Source organism: Haemaphysalis longicornis, unplaced genomic scaffold (assembly GCF_048455015.1).
Source record: "Haemaphysalis longicornis isolate Haplotype H1 unplaced genomic scaffold, Haemaphysalis longicornis Haplotype H1 scaffold_81, whole genome shotgun sequence".
NCBI classification, from domain to species: domain Eukaryota; kingdom Metazoa; phylum Arthropoda; class Arachnida; order Ixodida; family Ixodidae; genus Haemaphysalis; species Haemaphysalis longicornis.
The window spans coordinates 1,156,110-1,173,701 of NW_027526449.1; the positions used below are offsets into that span (position 1 = coordinate 1,156,110).

Sequence of the window (17,592 nt, forward strand, 5' to 3'; positions counted from 1 at the left end):
AATACACGAGAAGATGACGCGTGCTGTGAAATAAAAAGACTCTCCAAGCCAGTTTGGCACAGAAGGAGGGTGCTTTTGGGCCGTGGAAAAATAAGTCGAGAAGAATGGGCAGGTTCAGCGTTCTACTGTTTCTGGCCCTATCGGGGCACGCATACGGTATGTGTGTTCACATATGCGCGAATTGGCCTAAATATCATTTCTTGTAATTTGTGCTAAAATTAATACCTAGAGTTTTGTTAAACCTTAAAGCAACGCTGGAGTTAAGTTTATTGGGAACACTTTACTCGAATTGTATTTAAGATATATATTATGCTGTAAGAACAGTGTGTGTGCCGGGATACATCACACACCGTTACCTAACACCTATATTAAAGACAGAAATCTGACTGCCTGAGTGTAATATTTAGGAATTGTACCTATACTCACCAAATGAATTTAGCCTCATTAAACCTGTTGTAGATATAAAAATCGTGCAAGCTGCATTTTTGAAACTATTGGCATGGTTGTTTCGAGCCTTAGGCATTTTGTTTAAACTATTTTCAAAGCGTCTGCAAAGAAATCATTTCTTGATATTTTCAGAATGCTAAAAAATATTTTAGCCCCGTCAATCTACGTGCGAAAACACGATCTTGCCGACTGCTCCTGAGTTCATTTAGAAAAAAGAATCACGTAATGTACCAAGTGTTCATTAGTTCAAAAATTATGTTCCGATAAGCAGTTCGGTAAAGCGTACAATGCAAGCAATAAACCTAGCGTTTACACGTTTCAACAAAGGCCACCATACTGAATAGAAATATATCACACATCGCCCTAATTAGGATGTTGTCGTGCCGCGTCGACTTTTAATCGGATATTGTACTTTCTAACATAAAGAACACTACCATAACAATTTATTACGGTGTTTCTGAAACTTTGGCTGCAAATAGACACGCGTAAATATTCTTCTATGTACTTAAATTCATGAAATTAAAATTTTTCAATGACGCAAAAATGTTGGCGTTTCGGATAGAAACTATTCGCCAGGTCACAGGATTACTTAAAAGTGTTAAAGTGTTAAATATCAGAAATTGAATTAAAGTTTTCAAAACAAGGAACTGAAAATTTTCTTTTCATCTACCCCATTTACTACAAAAGGATACGGATATTACAGCAGCGATGAAGACGGATCAGGAGGGTATGGAGGCGGAAGTTACTCCTTGGGCTCAGGTAATGTACACAAAAAACTAAATTCTGTTTCTGTAACAAAAGAAACATTTTCGGAAAGCATGGGCGCCAAAGAAATACTGCGGTACAAGTTTCAAGAAAATAATAGGATTCAATTGGCTCTGGTTCTACCTATTTTGTAGCACGTTATTGGTTCCCCAAGGCCCGACAGCTTAATATCAAGGGAGGGGGGGGGAGCGGTGGTGGCGACAAGCCGTAAAGCTATATGTGTTTATTGCCCAACGGTTATGCCTGGGCTAGCTGACAATTCATAGCCAGCACATTTGTGTGTCATCTCTCCGGTTACGACTTGCCGGCAATGATAGGCCGAGTTGGGCTGCACTAAGAAATCGGTTCACAACTTCCATTTTGAAGAAGCTGCGATTGCAGCCGTCATGCTAACATCGGCAGCCATTCCGCCATCATAACAATGCTGTATATAACTACCATTTTTCGCTCTTTTTCGTCATTTATTACATTAATGTGGCGCTCACCAAAAGAAGCCTTACGGTCTTCAGCATAGTACCTGGGCATTTGCACTACGATTACGTCTGTAAGGTATAGCTTTTTATCACGAACGGTGGCAACAATCGTACTTGCTTGCGTGGTGTGGAAAGTATGTTATGCCAGTTTTAGAAGCCGTTACGTGGTTAGTGGTTAGTATCTGTTTTTTGAAGTTACTTTGACTGTGTCGCTTTGCAGGCTCGTCTCTTGGTGGCGGCCTAGGTGGAGGGCTACGCGGAGGTCTTTCGAGTGGATATGGATCTGGATTTGGGTACGGTGGAGGTGTCGGCAGCGGCCTGTACGGCGGATATGGATCTGGGTACGGTGGGGGGCTCGGCAGTGGCCTGTACGGTGGAGTTGGATCTGGGTACGGTGAAGGGCTCGGCACCAGCCTTCATGGTGGACTTGGATCCGGACTAGGTGGCCGACTTAACGGAGGTAAGTATGCCTTATTCTGTGCAAGCATACCTGGAGATGTTAGCCACTAGCGAAAATATTTTGAAACATGTCCTGTGTATCAGCTCTTCTTTTCCCTGTCCAACCCAAGGCCCCGACTCCTTCAAAGTTATGCAAAATTAATTTAAACAGCGAGCTCCCTCTTTCGGACGTTATCTAAAGATCTAACTGCTTTCGACTAACAGTTCGACTAATACGTCTACTGAAACCACGTGCAGCCTTGGCGAATGCTCGTACAATGTAGCAGCCAGAACAACTAAATTAAATATTCTTTATTGAAGTAAAGGTTTAATGGCTTAACATTCATCGTGATATATGGCTATCCATTTTGATCTATTTATCCTGTTATCATTCCCCTTCCATATGTCAGAACCTGCCTGCCGTATTATTTCTATGTACATGCACCAATAGAACGCCAGTAATATTTTTGTAGGAGCAATACCTCTTTTCATAACTACTAGAAATAAATTCGTCAAGTAAAGCGCATTATGGCTCGCCCTGTTGCTATGTCTCTCAATTTTCAGTGTGGCGTTTTTTGGAGGTTTCTTCATATAAAAGGCATTCAGGCTAGGGCTAATAAAGCATGGGCCCTTGGAAAATACATAATAACCGAATAACAGAAATACGTTGTGATTGGAGACGGTGCTTAATAGGCTACTAAACGAGGGTCGTAGAATTCCGCTTTGGTACATGTGACCACAGTATGGAACTGCGATTTGGTGTCGGAACTCACGTAATTTATTTTGATATGGCATATACACTTCAGAACGCTGTGCGAAAATTCTTTGGTTTTGCACTACTGTGGACGGAAAGGGTTCCTTCACCATGTTTCCGAAAAAAGCGCAATACAATTCGATGCATAATTATTTGTTGTCACCTCGTCTATAATTATTACAGTAAAAGCTTGTTAATTCAAACTCAGCTAATTCGAACTTCCGGTTGATTCGAACTCACGCTCTAGTCCCGGCACAGCCCCGTATATTTCAATGGGGGGGCAACCTCCCGACACTTCGCACTCGTCGGTATCCAGGACGGTCAATTCAAACTATCATCCCCTAGTTTATATCACCCCTCGCCGAAGAAGTCGGCCCAGTGTGATTACAATGTGTTGCAAATCTAAACGAGACCAAATTTGCTAGAGATTCAAACCCCGAAACAGAGAAATGACAGCGTGGCGCGCGCGCTACATTCCTGCAACTGCTAATTTCGCTCCTACAGAGGGCGCCGCGCCACCGGCGCCAAAGCTCTGGTGCATGCCATTGTTTTTCACGAAACATTATTTACGAAGTCACATGCCACAAACGCATATTAGCGCCTAATTAGCGATAACGAATCGAGAGGTGGCTTCATTGTGCTCTTTCCGCACAGTGTGGCTCGATTTCTAATCATTCTAGCGCACCCCCGCTAACTCGAACTCCGCCTAATTCGAACAATTGTATGGTGCTCTTCGAGTTCGAATTAAAGTGCTTTTACTGTATTATGCATTCAGAGAGCCTCGAAAGTGGTAATGTGAGCTATTTGTGACCCATTTGAGCCGTAATTCCCACTGCTGACGGCTGGAGACAGAATGACCGAAAACAGAGACCTACAAGGCGCCTGCAAAATAGGGGAGTTCACGCTAAGCTTGCAGAGAATGCGGTGCCTTCAAGAAGCGGCAGGCCGGCTTCGAGAAGCTGTGGTTCATTGCTTTCTTCTGCGCCTGTCTGCAATCGTCCGTTGTAATTTTTTTCAAGGACAAATAAGGCGGCAGAAGGGAAAATATTACGGTGATGGCGATGATATGGCGATAGTGGCGGGCAACAAAAAGCGTCCGGCTACGAGGCCACTGCTAAAGCGAGAGAACGGCACCATTGTGACTGTTACAACGGAAACAATGTCGGAACGATGTGCGATGGGTGGGCAAGAAACGCCAACCTGCAGGCGTCTAAAGCAGGAGCGACATCTGTGTATAGGGCGGCACTTTGACAGGGGTGAGCGAGATCCTTACGTGTTCCTAACGGTCTACCAATTCATTTTCGGGCAATATTTCTGTTTGTGTGTTCTTGTAAAAGACACAGACGTATCTATTCCGCAGCCCGTACGAACCGAGCTACGCGCACTAGAGGCATTTTATCAGTTCCATGCCTCCGCCTTGCTTCTTCCTTAAAATGTTTTCGAAGTCAAAATCAAAGTCACTCAAAGTCAGCAGAAAGATTTCTAGTTTTCTGGATCATGGCGACACATATGTATACAAAAGTTCACGGTGTAAGTAGTTGAATTACGTAGCCCTGAAAAACTGGTCGTGTATAAATTTGTGGGTAACAATATTTATTCAGCAGGAATAAAAACAGTGCGGTCAATATAACGAAAGTTCATAAATTTTTAGTGTTCCTGAACCAACTAAACAGATGATTCTAAAAAGAGAAACGTGCCCCCTTAGTTCTCACCAAAAGTACAATGAAGCAAGGTAACTTTTTGTACGCTTGCATGCTAAGTCTCTCCAAAAATATAAAAATTCACCTGCGTGACAATACCCCTTTTTGTGTTACGAGAAAAGGACTTTCAGTTAAATAAAAAGCCTGAAGAGACTGGCGCACGTACGCATGTGTTGATATTATACCCAGAGAGTGATATAGCGTTTGTGTATTGCAAACTTTCTTTACATGAAAAAAAAAAAAACAATTGTGTAGCGCAAACTGAACTCCATCAAACATTACAACCTTTATTCTGCAAAAAGATGTAACAAATGTGCAAATGTGACCTATACATAGCCTCTTCTGAGTCTAAAAAAAATTATTCTGTGGGTTTGTGACAAAGAAAAGTAATAATTAGGAGTAAACCTTTCTCGTACTTCGAGACTGAAATTTGTCTTGCCGCGCGACACATTAGAACAAGGTAAATTGCAAGCAACGGCTATTCCTGTTCTTCCTCCGTTAGACTGCTGGTGGTATGATATGCAGTTATGTCGCAAATTGGAATGACACACTGTTCTACGACTCTGTACACAGGAGAGTATCGTTCGTGCATGAGCAATACACTTGAACCCAACTGCGTAATCTCAGAAGGCTGACTGTTATATTTTATTCCTTAAATACTTATTAAATTGCACTTATACAAAAAACGTCTGCCAACAGCACAGTGACAAAGCATTAACGATGGCGTAATCTAACATCTAATAGCTTTTAAATTGTTTTGGTGGCAACAAGACTGGTCTCTTTCTACAGTGTAAAAAATTTTTATTTTATAACATTCTTTGACTCGTTGGGTGGTAGCTTATTGGGACATCTTGAAATTATTTCATGACATTTTATAGGGTATTCTCTTGGCGGCGGGCTCGGAGGTACCAGTTCACTCGGTGGAGGACTCGGCGGAGGCCTTTCGAGTGGACTTGGATCCGGCGTCGGTTTGGGGCTTGGCAGTGGCCTGAATGGCGGTCTTGGATCTGGGCTTAGTAGCGGACTGAGTGGAGGTGAGGTTGCCCGAAATTGTACAGTTGGGCGTAAGGAGAAGCAGTCCGAAATAAAGTTCGCTGTGTAATCCACTTTTCCTTCGCATGGCCTTAAAGCTGATGTTTTATGTGAGCTTGAGAGCATCGTGCACCAAGTTGGGGCTTTAGGCACGTTTTCTCTGTTGCTATCCCCAACAAGTAATCTCCAGAAAACTTCGGCACTAGTAAATGCACGAATTATACAGGTGGCCTTGTTTGACTTATTTATTTATTTATTTGTGGAATACTGCAGGCCAAAAAGGCCCAAGCAGGAGGGGCACAAACACAACTACAAGATCAGTACATGAGTGACACAGCTTGACTAAAATACATCTGCGTAAGAGGATAGCGAGTAGAAGAAAAACATCACAACAGCAAAAAAAAGCAAGCAATAATCTGAGAGGCAATAATAACCAATAATCATTCACAGAATTAAACATTTGGTTCATGAAGATCTAAGCTTTGGAGGTAATCAGAGGGCAAGTTATTCCATTCTGTGACAGTTCTCGGAAAAAAGGAAAACTTAAATAAATCTGTCCGCGCAAAATACGGAGTTAAAGATAGGACATGCGAATGTCGTGTTTGCCTGGTCGAAAGTGGGGTAACGTAATGTGATGGGTCTAGACCAAGTTTGTTGTTAATTAGTGAGTACAAAAATTTTAGACGTAGAAGTTGGCGCCGCGATTGTAGTGTTTGGAATTCATTATCTTGCATTAGTTTAGTAACTGATGTACCGCGACCATACTTCGAAAAAATAAAACGGACTGCTCGCCTTTGAATCTTTTCGAGGGAATATATGTTAGACTTAGTATGCGGATCCCACACAATACAAGCGTATTCTAGCTTTGGACGTATTAAAGTGTTATATGCTAATAGTTTCACTTGCGAGGGGGCGTCTCTGAGTTTGTGCCTTAGAAGACACAGTTTACGGAAAGCCGACGATGAAACATCGGCAATGTGTGCATTCCAAGACAACTTATTCGTTATCGTTAAACCTAGGTATTTATATTGACTAACTTCCTTTAAGGGCTGGCTATAGGAGGAATAGGAAAACTGAAGCGGATTTTTCTTGTTAGAAATTCGAAGGAAAACAGATTTGTCGAAATTGAGCACCATGCCCCATTTGTCACACCACAAAAGAATATTGCTAAGGGCAGTGTTAAGAGCGATTTGGTCATCTGGCGAGTGTACATCAGTGAAAATGATACAGTCGTCTGCAAACAGTCTTATCTTAACCGGATCAGTAATAACACTAACAATATCATTGCAATAAATTAAAAAAAGCAGCGGTCCTAGAACACTACCTTGCGGTACGCCGGAATCTACTGGGAGATGAGGTGATGTCTGTCCACAGACGTCGACATACTGTTTCCGGCCGTTCAGGTAAGCAGACACCCACGACACTAGGTAGTTTGGAAGCCCTATAGTCTGTAATTTCTCGATAAGTTTATTATGGGGAACACGGTCGAAGGCTTTACTGAAATCTAAAAACAGTACATCGACCTGACCAGCTTTGTCTAAAACAGAAGCAATGTGATGAACAACAGAAACCAACTGAGTGACTGTGGAAAACCGTTTTCTAAAACCATGTTGAAAGGAAGATAAAATGTGGTTATCATCTAAGAAGCTGTTGATACGAGTGGCAATTATGTGTTCCAGCATTTTGCAACATGCGAAAGTCATAGAAATTGGTCGGTAGTTTGGTATGCACTGTGGGTCCCCTTTTTTCACAAAGGGCAGAACTCGTGCCAATTTCCAATCAAAGGGTAAAGTTGCTGAACTTATTGAGGCTCGGAAGATCACAACAAGGTACTTGGCCAATATTTCGGCATATCGCCGGAGAAAAGCATTAGGTATGTTGTCTGGTCCAGGGGATGATTTAACTTTTAATCTCAGTATTAAATTTAGGACACCATCAAATGAAATAAGGTTAGGATCCGAATCAGAAGCATCAATGCTAATTGAGACAGGCAGAGTAGAAGCTGAAAAAACACTATGAAAATAGTCGTTGAATTTTTTCGCAATCGCTAGGGGATCCTCAATTATAGTGCCGTTAAACATGATTCGGTTTACAGAGCTTCTACGGTCCCTAATAAAATTCCAGAATTTTTGAGGGTCTTCTTTGATGAAGTTTGGCAACTTGACATTAAAATAGAAATTCTTGGCACTTTTAATAGCTTCGGAGAGGGAGCTACGAATTTCCTTGAGAACGTGAGCAGAAGCACCTTTTTTCTGATAGCGCTTGGCTTTACGCTTCATTTGTATTATCGTCCTAGTTATCCATGGTGTGAACTTAGGGTGGAAATGTTTTTAATTACCGTATTTACTCGATTCTAAGCACCCCCTTTTTTTCACGATCGTGATGCCAAGAGTGACGAATAGTGCTTATAATCGAAAAACCAAAATTACCCCCCCCCCGGATCCGCCGCTTATCTTCAAGGTTATCTCTTGACGAGACGAGCAAAAGGAATAATGTGTTATCTGGCAAAAATTCAAAAGAAATACAGGTACTGACAGGGAACTCACCGTTTACGTGTAATCCTCAGAGACGCTCACTACCATTCGACTCTGTTGTGCCGCTTGGGCGGCCGCTCTCAGTGTTCACCAGCAGATCGTCTTCTATTCTGTAGAGTGGTTTTTAATTGACAACTTCATAAATGACTCGGCCACAGCGTCACCTCTGGCCCGCTTCCATGCGTCCGATACCCACGTTCTGATTGTTGATTAGAAATAGGGACGCTTAGATTCGCAAGCAAACTTTTTTCTTATATTTTTTTTAAAGTACCGGAGGGTGCTTGGAATAGCAAAAATACGGTATATTGTATTGCCTCGCACCAATGCCCGCTGACTCGTGATATTCACCAAGATATTTTGAAATTGTTGTTTCAATTGCATTTCTGCGTTTTTAACAGTCCTCAGTTCTTATTCCTGTCATTTTGTTATGTTGAAATTGCTCTTGATGTTTGTATTCTAATAACAGGAGATATAATCCGCCTTACCAGTGCCAACAAAATGTTTTTACTGCAATTTATTTATTTATTTATTTATTTATTTATTTATTTATTTATTTATTTATTTATTTATTTATTTATTTATTTATTTGAAGATTCTTTACAGGCCCCCATTCCATTGTATTGAGTAAGTGGGGTTACCAAAGTTACGTGTTGCGACAAAATAAGAAAATCACATGAAATCTGAAAGGAAGTAATACCAGAGTAATAAACGCCACGTTTTCTGTCAGCAAAAACAAGATAATGCACAAAAAACGCCATACTTAGTTCCACATGAGAACATTGTCTATAGAAAGCCTGACAAAATACAAATATGTGGACCACAACTCAGTGAAAAGTCCCCATTAAATCTATATCTTTTCGGCTTGGAAGCATGAGCGATAGGATCAAGCCTATTTAACAAAAAAATGTCGGTGTTTGCTGTTCTGTAAATGCGCAAGAGTGCACACACGGCACCAAACTTGAACCTAATGTTCCGTTTGATTCTTGCCTTCCGTACTGCTACATTTATATTCGTTGTCAGTACTGAAGAAATTTGAGTAGCAGTGGCTCTTTGTGACCACTAATCTTTAGAAATACGGTTCTTTTCCAATTTTGCACTTCGGTACGTTGGTCCTCCAAGCACCAGGAGAAATCGTAGCGAACGCAGCTGCAAATTTCTTTCCGCTTACAATGTCTCAGGATAATGTACCGGCTAGGGAAGAAATTGCCAGTACTCTTACGATAGTATCCCAACCAGCCCAATCTCGCAGCCTATTCATGCTCCATATACAAAATGCATCGCATTCTTCTTAACAGGTCTTTAAAAATTGTTGACGCATTGATACGTGAACTGCTTCAACTGGGAGTAAGGCTGATAGATGGTTTTCTTAGGTTCACGCCACCGTGTTGCCTCCATGCGGGAAATCATGTATCCAGAGTCTTCTGCTTAGTGTGTCCACGGGAAAAGAGCTTTACAGAAAACTCAAAACCTTAACCAACGCTTATACAGGTATAAAAGAATAGTGATGCACAAATTCGTTTCTAGAACTCACAATTTATAAAAAATTAGGATAGGAAGTAACGCATTTTGTTTAAAATAGTCGCATAAAAATTTTAAGCTTATCAGCAGGCCTAACTAAAGAATTTTGAACTCGTCATACCTCTTTCGTTACTACTAGAAACAGGTTCCCTTCAGGACGGTTCACTCTTTCGGTCGCAGGAAATAAAGATGTCTGTCCAAAAACTGACAATGCTACTTAATTACCGCTACTTAAAGCACCAGCTTTGTTTCAGTTAAAGAGTTCACCGGGTTTCCGTTCTTACTCAGATCACGCGTTCCCATACTTTGGTCTACGATGTACACGCGGAAATTCAGTGGGTTGTATTGCCGAGTTCGTGCGTGAACCGAGGCTAAAAACAAAAGCAGTGCCTGGATATCTGGTTTCAACGCAATTACTTGCCACCTGAGAATAAGGAGCACCTTGTGAACAAGGGCAAGGTGTAGAAAGGCTCTTATGTGATAAAAAAATTATTTATTCCCTGTTTTTCGGCTCAAAAATCTCACAACCAGAAGCTTAAAAAACTGAAAAGTTTTATTTTTTAGGCAGAGAAAGGTGTCACCTTGATTATGAACGCCCCATAATTGTGTAGCTCTACTTTAACTAGATTTTCTGTAATTTAATTTCGAACGCTACTCTCCATATAAATACAATTGGGTCGTTTCCGTGGCTCTGGGAGGTGGCAGCGCAACGTTCTTTACTTTGATCTACGCGCACAGCCCCCTTTTGCCTCGAGTATTAACTGCGCGAAAATTCATTCTGACTTGTCGAGGAACTGCAACAAGTCAGTTCTGAAAGAACTGCGACGAGGCGGAAAGTAGCATCTGGAAATATTCATGCTCCGACATTTTGGTATACTTTTTGACTACATTGACAACTACGTTTCTAACTTCTTATCAACTACGTTACAGGGCCCGAAAGCAAGACGTGCGTTTTCCCTGAAATCCTTTTTGCCACGGTAACCAATCAGACGAAAATAATTTGAGAGCAACGTAAAGCGAATCTAAGTAGTAGTCGCTGGATGAGCCTACAGGGACACCGAGATGTCATATCGGCCAGTTTGCCTTCAAGAAATTGTTTTGGGCCCTAGTACTACTTCATTCGAGTATGCCGAAAACCTGAAATGAATTATCTAACCTAAAAACCTGAATGGTTAAATGTCAATATTTTGCATTCCTTGGGTGTTTTCCTCAAATGGAGATGCCACCTCTATATAAATAACAAAATGGGCTCCTAGCTTTTCTAGCCGCAGATTTCTGTGCTCTTAAATACACAATGCCTTAAACAAAATAATATCTTTGCTTTATTTACTCATACAATGAATAAATACGGTATTTCTCAATTTACAGGTTTGGGTCTTGGTTCCGGGATTGGTGGACTAGGATCGCTCGGAGGGCTCGGAGGGCTCGGAGGCCTCGGAGGGCTCGGTGGACTCGGAGGGCTTGGTGGAGGCCTCGGCGGGGGCCTTCTGAGCGGAGGCCTTCTGAGCGGAGTTGGATCCGGGCTCGGCCTTGGTCTGGGCGGCGGGCTATTGAGTAGACTAGGTCGCCGTGGCCGGCTCAGTAGACGTGAGTAGTCCGACACTTCACACGTATGATACGAGTACGTGGCATTGGTCACCAGTGAAAGCACTTTAAATAGGAGGGTTCGTGGCTTACTTTTTCCTTGCGCGGGCAAAAACCTGTGTTTTTGTGATCATTACGGAGTTTAAACAGTACGTTGTACCTTTAGCACGCTGCATTCTTCTGTTTTTGGCTTTAAAGTTTTACAAATTATCGCCTATAGTATAGTTAGTAGCGCATCTTGCCCCTTTTGAACATTACCACGTGGTGAGCAAAACGATTTTATTCGCAGTTTGGTGCTGCTAGTCATAATTCGACAGACGGGTAATATGGAGGGTGATCTTTCTGATTGCGCAATCTGTTTGATTTTTGCGGCTTTATGTCCCAACACGCCGCATAAATTTCGTGTTATTATGTTTGCACACATTTGTGTTAACATATATCACATGGAATTTGGAGGAATGCACCCTTTCTAGGCCGGTGGCAAAAATTTCTTTAACAGCGAAGCTGGTTAGAAAATCGTCAGAGTTTCGTGTCAGCAGTTAAAAGATCAAGACAATGCCGAACGCACGTGAGCGCGTGCCTCGCGGAGAGCGCCCGGCAGTTAAAAGCCATGAAAATGCCGACAACTCCCTTGTGCGTGCCTGGCTGCGACCGCCCACGTTCCAGGACGCACGTTTGTCAAGCCAAGCATACCCACTCAAGGAGACTGGCCAAAATGTGCCAAAAACTGCAGCGTCTTCGCGGCTGTCTTCGCGGGGTAACCAGTTTTGTCCTTGAGCGCTATATGTCAAACCACACCCCTTTCAGCAGGCGCCCGGCACGGAGCAGCAGCCCGATAAAAGGGAGAAATAGGTGACAGGGGAGAGATTGGCGAGGAGAAAAGGGAGACGTGCGCGGGACCCGTGCGCGGGACGTGGCGGAGGAAAGCGAGACGGCCACCGCCGCAGCGATAAGTGCGTGCAACGAAGGGAGGCCACGAAGCCGTGTGCGGCACAGAACCGAGTGCGAAAGAGGAAGGCGAATGTCTAGCTGTGGTCCCGCGTACGGCGACGAGGCTTAAACAACGCCGTAAAGCGAAACATGAGCAAAAATGCTGCTGTTGCGTACAGCTTCACTACCTTCAAGTCTTACGCATTAGTGTGAGGTTCCTTCATTTTCTTTCATATCACGGGCATCAGTAGGGCTAGGGATGTATCACAGAGTGAAGCAAGGAATTTGATCTCCTGGCTTGTGGACTGTTAATACGTTTTTCCTTTCCCCGTGAACAGAAGCAATTGTTCTAAAATTTTCTCGAGATGTTCTATAGTGAAACAGCTGCTCGGGAAATACAGAAAAAAATGAATTCGGAAATAAGTGTCAAGAATAATGCATAATAACAAGCGCCGCCACAGGAAAGTTTTACCTCCACGGATCAGCGTGTTCTCAACCCGAACAGGTAGATGAGCCTTACTAGTTTAAACAAAGTAAATCAAACTCAGAAAATAGTATCCAGAGAAAAAGTAATGTGGCTTTGGGCTACAAACATAGATGTTTGTTTTTCCTTTACATGGAAAAAGACCTGAATATTATGTCGTAGCACGCCAAGAACAAACTGCGCCTACAGTAACTACCAATTCAAACAAAACTATACTGTGACCTACACAGTACAGTTTCATTTTTACAACAACTCCGAAGCTCGTAAATCCACCTACGTCGTTCATTAGAAGGCAAAACATTCCTTCATATAGAAAGACTTCTCTGGGGGATAGCATGGTGAAACGGAATATGAAGCAAGGTAAAACGATGTCGCCATTTAAAAGGGACACTACAGGTAAAACCGAAGTTTGTCGAAACAGATTGCGTCCACAGAAAACGAATATACCTGCCTCTGAGGCAGTACTTTGAAATAAATGTGTAATAATTGAAGAACTGAAGCTATCATTCGCTCAGCAGACCTGACGTAAACGGAGACTAAGCGGATGTACCATGAGTCACGTGACGACAAACAAAAGAACGAGAACTGCGCAGATAAGCTCTATCAAAACAGATATCTTTTTTTGCGGGTTACCTTTCTTAAGTCATGAACAATTCTAAAGATAGGAGTATAACCTAAGCCATGCCACCATTAGAAAGCTGTCAAGCCAAGACGCCTGGGGTGGTTGCGATGGTTGTTGCAGGTTCGGCGTGGTCACACGTCTGTTATCTTCTTGTTTACATCAACTCGGGAAGTAGCGGGTTGACTTTCCACAGCTCCGATCTTCTGTAGACGGTAGTCTGCGTCTGATAGAATAAGTTTTGTCCGCCCTCATGTAGCGCTGTCGGCCCAAATGAGGTTTTGCACCCAGGCCGGCGGCTAAAGCTATGTGTGTGTTGTAGTCACGTTCGCTTCGCGATGAAATTCGAAGTGGTCCTGAGAATGGGCCATGCTTACTGTGCTGGAATTATCACTAGTGACGATTAACCCCGCACCGAGTAAGTAGAGTGTGCGCGATTTTTTTAAGACCGCCTCGGCTTGCCCCGGAGTAAAAATATTCGTTCGCCCCTCTAAATCACAGGAAGCTAATGCTACCATTACAACGAACAGGAGGCCATCAATCGCCTGTAAAGTTCGCGCTTTGGCCTCAACGCGCATGGCGTGACGATTTGCTTGCTCGAAACCATTGTTGATTGTCTTGAAGTTGAATAAAATGTGTGCGTCAAACTGGGCTTTTGATTCAGGGCGTTGTGATCTGTTATGCGTACTTAGGTGAAACAACACTATTTTGTCATGTTATGCGCTTTTTCCATTTTTAATTGGAGCCAAGGCGTTTGTTGGTAGTGATTTCGGCGCTGGTAAAAGCTCTAAGCGCACTCCTGTGAGATGGGCCAATAAGCAGCTGGCTTAGCAAAACATTTATAGATGGCGCAATAAGCGTTATCATATCACCACGGCAAACTGTCGAAACGCGTTCTGCTAAATCTCGCGCCGTGATGCCGATTTACCGGGTGGCAAAATATAGCTTGCACGATGTTACAAGTTAAACTAGCAGATGGAGCCATGTTGTTAAGTCGAGTGCATCAAAGCGACTTCAGCCCGACTACCCATGAGGAAAATGAAAATCTAATGTGCGCCCCTGTCGTCCTTCTCGTTGCGGGTGTGCAGTCCGATCGAAGTTTCGTTGGCGAAGTAAAAGGACGCGCGCCGCATTCACATTGCCTAATCACCATCTCAGATTCCATGGGGCGACAACATTCACGCACACAAAGTGGCAGGTAACGGAAGTGTAAGGAGGGCAAGTTGTTTTGTCGTATCCGCCAAGTGCTCTACCAGTGGCTCCTGTGGCCGTGGTGGTTCCCTCTGTATGTTTTAGTTTTCCTGCTAGACTGCACCGCTGTCTTACTCGCTTCTGGCAATCATTTACGTCACGCGAAACGGCATGAATGGCGCGAAGACCGAAATGCGTTTTGCAATTGCTAACTGGTAATGCATCTTTCGCAACCGAATAAACGGTGAGAGAGATTCGGGGCAGTTGAACTTTCTACGAGCCCTTTCAATTGCCCTTTAAATAGCGGTTACTAGCCAGCCATGGAAGCAGCCAGGCACAAACACACCAGTATTTAGACTTTCAATTGCTGTATTTCCTCGCGCACAAAGTGAACATCTGCCAAAACTATAGGAAAAGCATAAAATGCACAGATTCCCTCTGGAAGTATGCTTGATTTTAAATCTCAGCGCTTGTTTGAGTGTACCGATTCTGTTATCCCCTTGAAACAGATATGGGGTAGAGATTACCCGTTCCTCCAAAGCAAATTTTTTATTTTAGTGTTACACTAGCATGTTTTCTTTTGCGTTTCAGGTATGCGGAGACGCCTCCTCGCCGCTGGTCTCGGAAGCGGCTTGGGTGGTTTAGCGCTTGGCGGTCTTCTTGGGCGTCTTGGGCGTCGTCACAATTACGGCGGCTACGGTGGCTACGGCGGTTACGGCAGTGGTTTGGGAGGACTTTTGAGTGGCCTTGGTAAGTGGGGAAATACTGGCTTTGAAGTATACGGTAGGTTTTGAAAGAACATCAAGAAAACGTAATGAGAGAAATAAGTAAGGGCAGTTTATGAATGGATTTTCGAAGTTAATTATTCAGTAAACAGGTATCACAAAGTCGCTGTCCATTTATGACATCAAAGCATGGCAGATATTTAAACGCTCGAAATAGGAATATTTTATGCTCGGTTTATATCCGATTAATGGGTAGGGCCAGCGCTAACAGTGCTGCGAGAATGTTTAGACATCCGCACTTAACCAGAGAAAGCAGCAGACGCAGTAGAAACGTAGGTAGTGGGAATATTCCTAAACTTGGCGCAACGTGGAAAAGATCGACGAAGAGAAAAATTATGATATCAAAACAGTGCAGTAACTTTGAAGTAAGAAACAGTTCAATTCAGAGCGATGTTGAATTAGAACTTTACTTTGAATAGATGCATCCCCTCCAAACTTTGAAAGTTTGCACAATCTCCACTGCACGCTTAGTTTCACTCGGAATATTTATTTTACTGACTTTATGTGTATGGTGGCATTTCATTGCCTCTGAAAAAATGAGGCGGAGGCAACTAAAACTGCAAGCAATATTGCTTTAGGGAGTATTTCGAATCTGTCTGTAAAGGTGCTCCCCGCAGCTATGTTTTGCAGAGCTACGCCTTCTGTCATATCAGTGACTTCTGAAAGGCATTTCTGAAGTGCATTCGAACAATATTAGTGCGTCGTAAAGTCACTTATGGTCATCCAAATAACTTAAAAAAACTTGAATGATTTTTCACAGTATCAACAGCCTTTAATTTTTTGGCCGGCGTCAACCGAGGAATTATTACTAACCAGTATACGTATGCAAAAGGAATTGACTGGTATCGGTGTGCAAACTCTCACTCTCACAAAGTAATTTGCTGAAAAATTAGCCCATTGATACGGCAGGCAGAGCAAGGATCGGTTTCGTAAATTCTGAACGCGTGCACATTACCTTGAGGAAGGGCAAACTTGTCTTAGTTACCGTTATGTTGCCACTTTTTTATCGTTTTTCAGTCTTTCCAATCTTTTAAGTAGGAATATCATAAACCTTGCTTCTGTAAATGGTTCCTATACCTAAGTAAATTTGTTTCGCTCTACCATTCCCTGCGCTCCCTGGGGGCGTAGTACCTGGGAAATCGAAGTTCCCCGTATGATATAAGGGGTACCATTGCGGCGCTTTGATTTCTTCAAAGTTCAATTGCAAGTTCTTGCTATAAACTTTCCGTTCTGACTGGACTGGTGCATTCAAAAATAGTTCGATTATTCTGTGGCATGAACATGCTTACTTTACCGGCATTGATCAGTAAATGTTCTGGTTATGGGTTAGAAACCCTAAAACGGAGGAAAATACCCGCCTCACTTATTATCGGTCTTATTTATCGTTTCTATAGCCGGCATTTCAGGAATAGCCTAGTCTATGTACAAAAAAAGGCTTAAAAAAACCGGGCTAAAAGAAATTTTATTTATTACTAATCAGAATCCGGATTCATTGCAGTTCTGAGAACATTGACAGCCCTTTACAAGTACCAGCTATCTAGGAATAATTTCAAAGAGGTGTGTTTTATGAGCTTATGAATCATTTGGGTTAATTGCTTGTTATAACAATCAATGATCGTCTTCAAAAGTTATTTTGCAAAGCTCTGGACTTTACTGCACGAACCTTGCACAAACTTCACATGTTGCGTTTCATTTCTCAGGGGCAATGGGGGCGACCCAAAGTTCATAGTTTTTGTGGCCATTTTAATAAAATCATTCGTCGGTATGGCCGCAAATTGACCTTCCTTAATATTTTTGTCGGTATTTACATAGGGAAGTTAATTTTTCGGCAAGGGGTCTATGCTAAGATGGAAACGGCTCTTTCATAAATTCCTAAAACGAGCAGCGTGCTGGAACCTCTTTCGTTTTTTCCAGAAGCTAGAGTATAAATTTACACGTTCGTGCAAACATTTAGTGAGAAAGATCAGTTATCTAGTTATTTTGAAAAGGAAACTGTTTAGATACGCTGATTAATTGGTGTAACGCACTGCACGCACGATAAATGCTGAATTGAGATGGACTTTTTTAGGAAACCTGTTCGCGCTATTACGCGTTCATTTCGCAATTATTGGATTCCGAAGGTCATTATTATTCTACAATAATGCATTTGAATTGCAGGAGGTCCTTACGGTGGATACGGAGGATACGGCGGGTATGGCGGATATGGTCGTTACAGAAGATGTCGCCGTTGCTCCCGACGTTGTCTTTCCGGCAATTGCCGCCGCCGATACTGGTAGTAGGCTCCCAACAAATTGAGAAGGGTCTTTTGGAAGCAATAAAATACTTCTTTTTGTCAACA

The 17,592-nt window shown here is 42.7% G+C and overlaps 1 protein-coding gene across 2 annotated transcripts; it reads left to right on the forward strand.

Annotated features, from left to right (window-relative positions):
- LOC144150934 (uncharacterized) lies at positions 1-17,592 on the forward strand. Of its 2 annotated transcripts, XM_077682227.1 has the most exons (7): positions 1-156; positions 1,135-1,206; positions 1,906-2,145; positions 5,456-5,611; positions 11,030-11,248; positions 15,061-15,219; positions 17,412-17,592. In XM_077682227.1, the coding sequence occupies exons 1-7, from the start codon at positions 105-107 to the stop codon at positions 17,528-17,530; spliced, it is 1,017 nt and encodes a 338-aa protein (XP_077538353.1). In that variant the 5' UTR covers positions 1-104; the 3' UTR covers positions 17,531-17,592. The 2 variants fall into 2 exon arrangements, with proteins under 2 accessions (XP_077538353.1, XP_077538354.1); XM_077682228.1 differs by lacking the exon at positions 1,135-1,206 and having other exon boundaries at positions 5-156.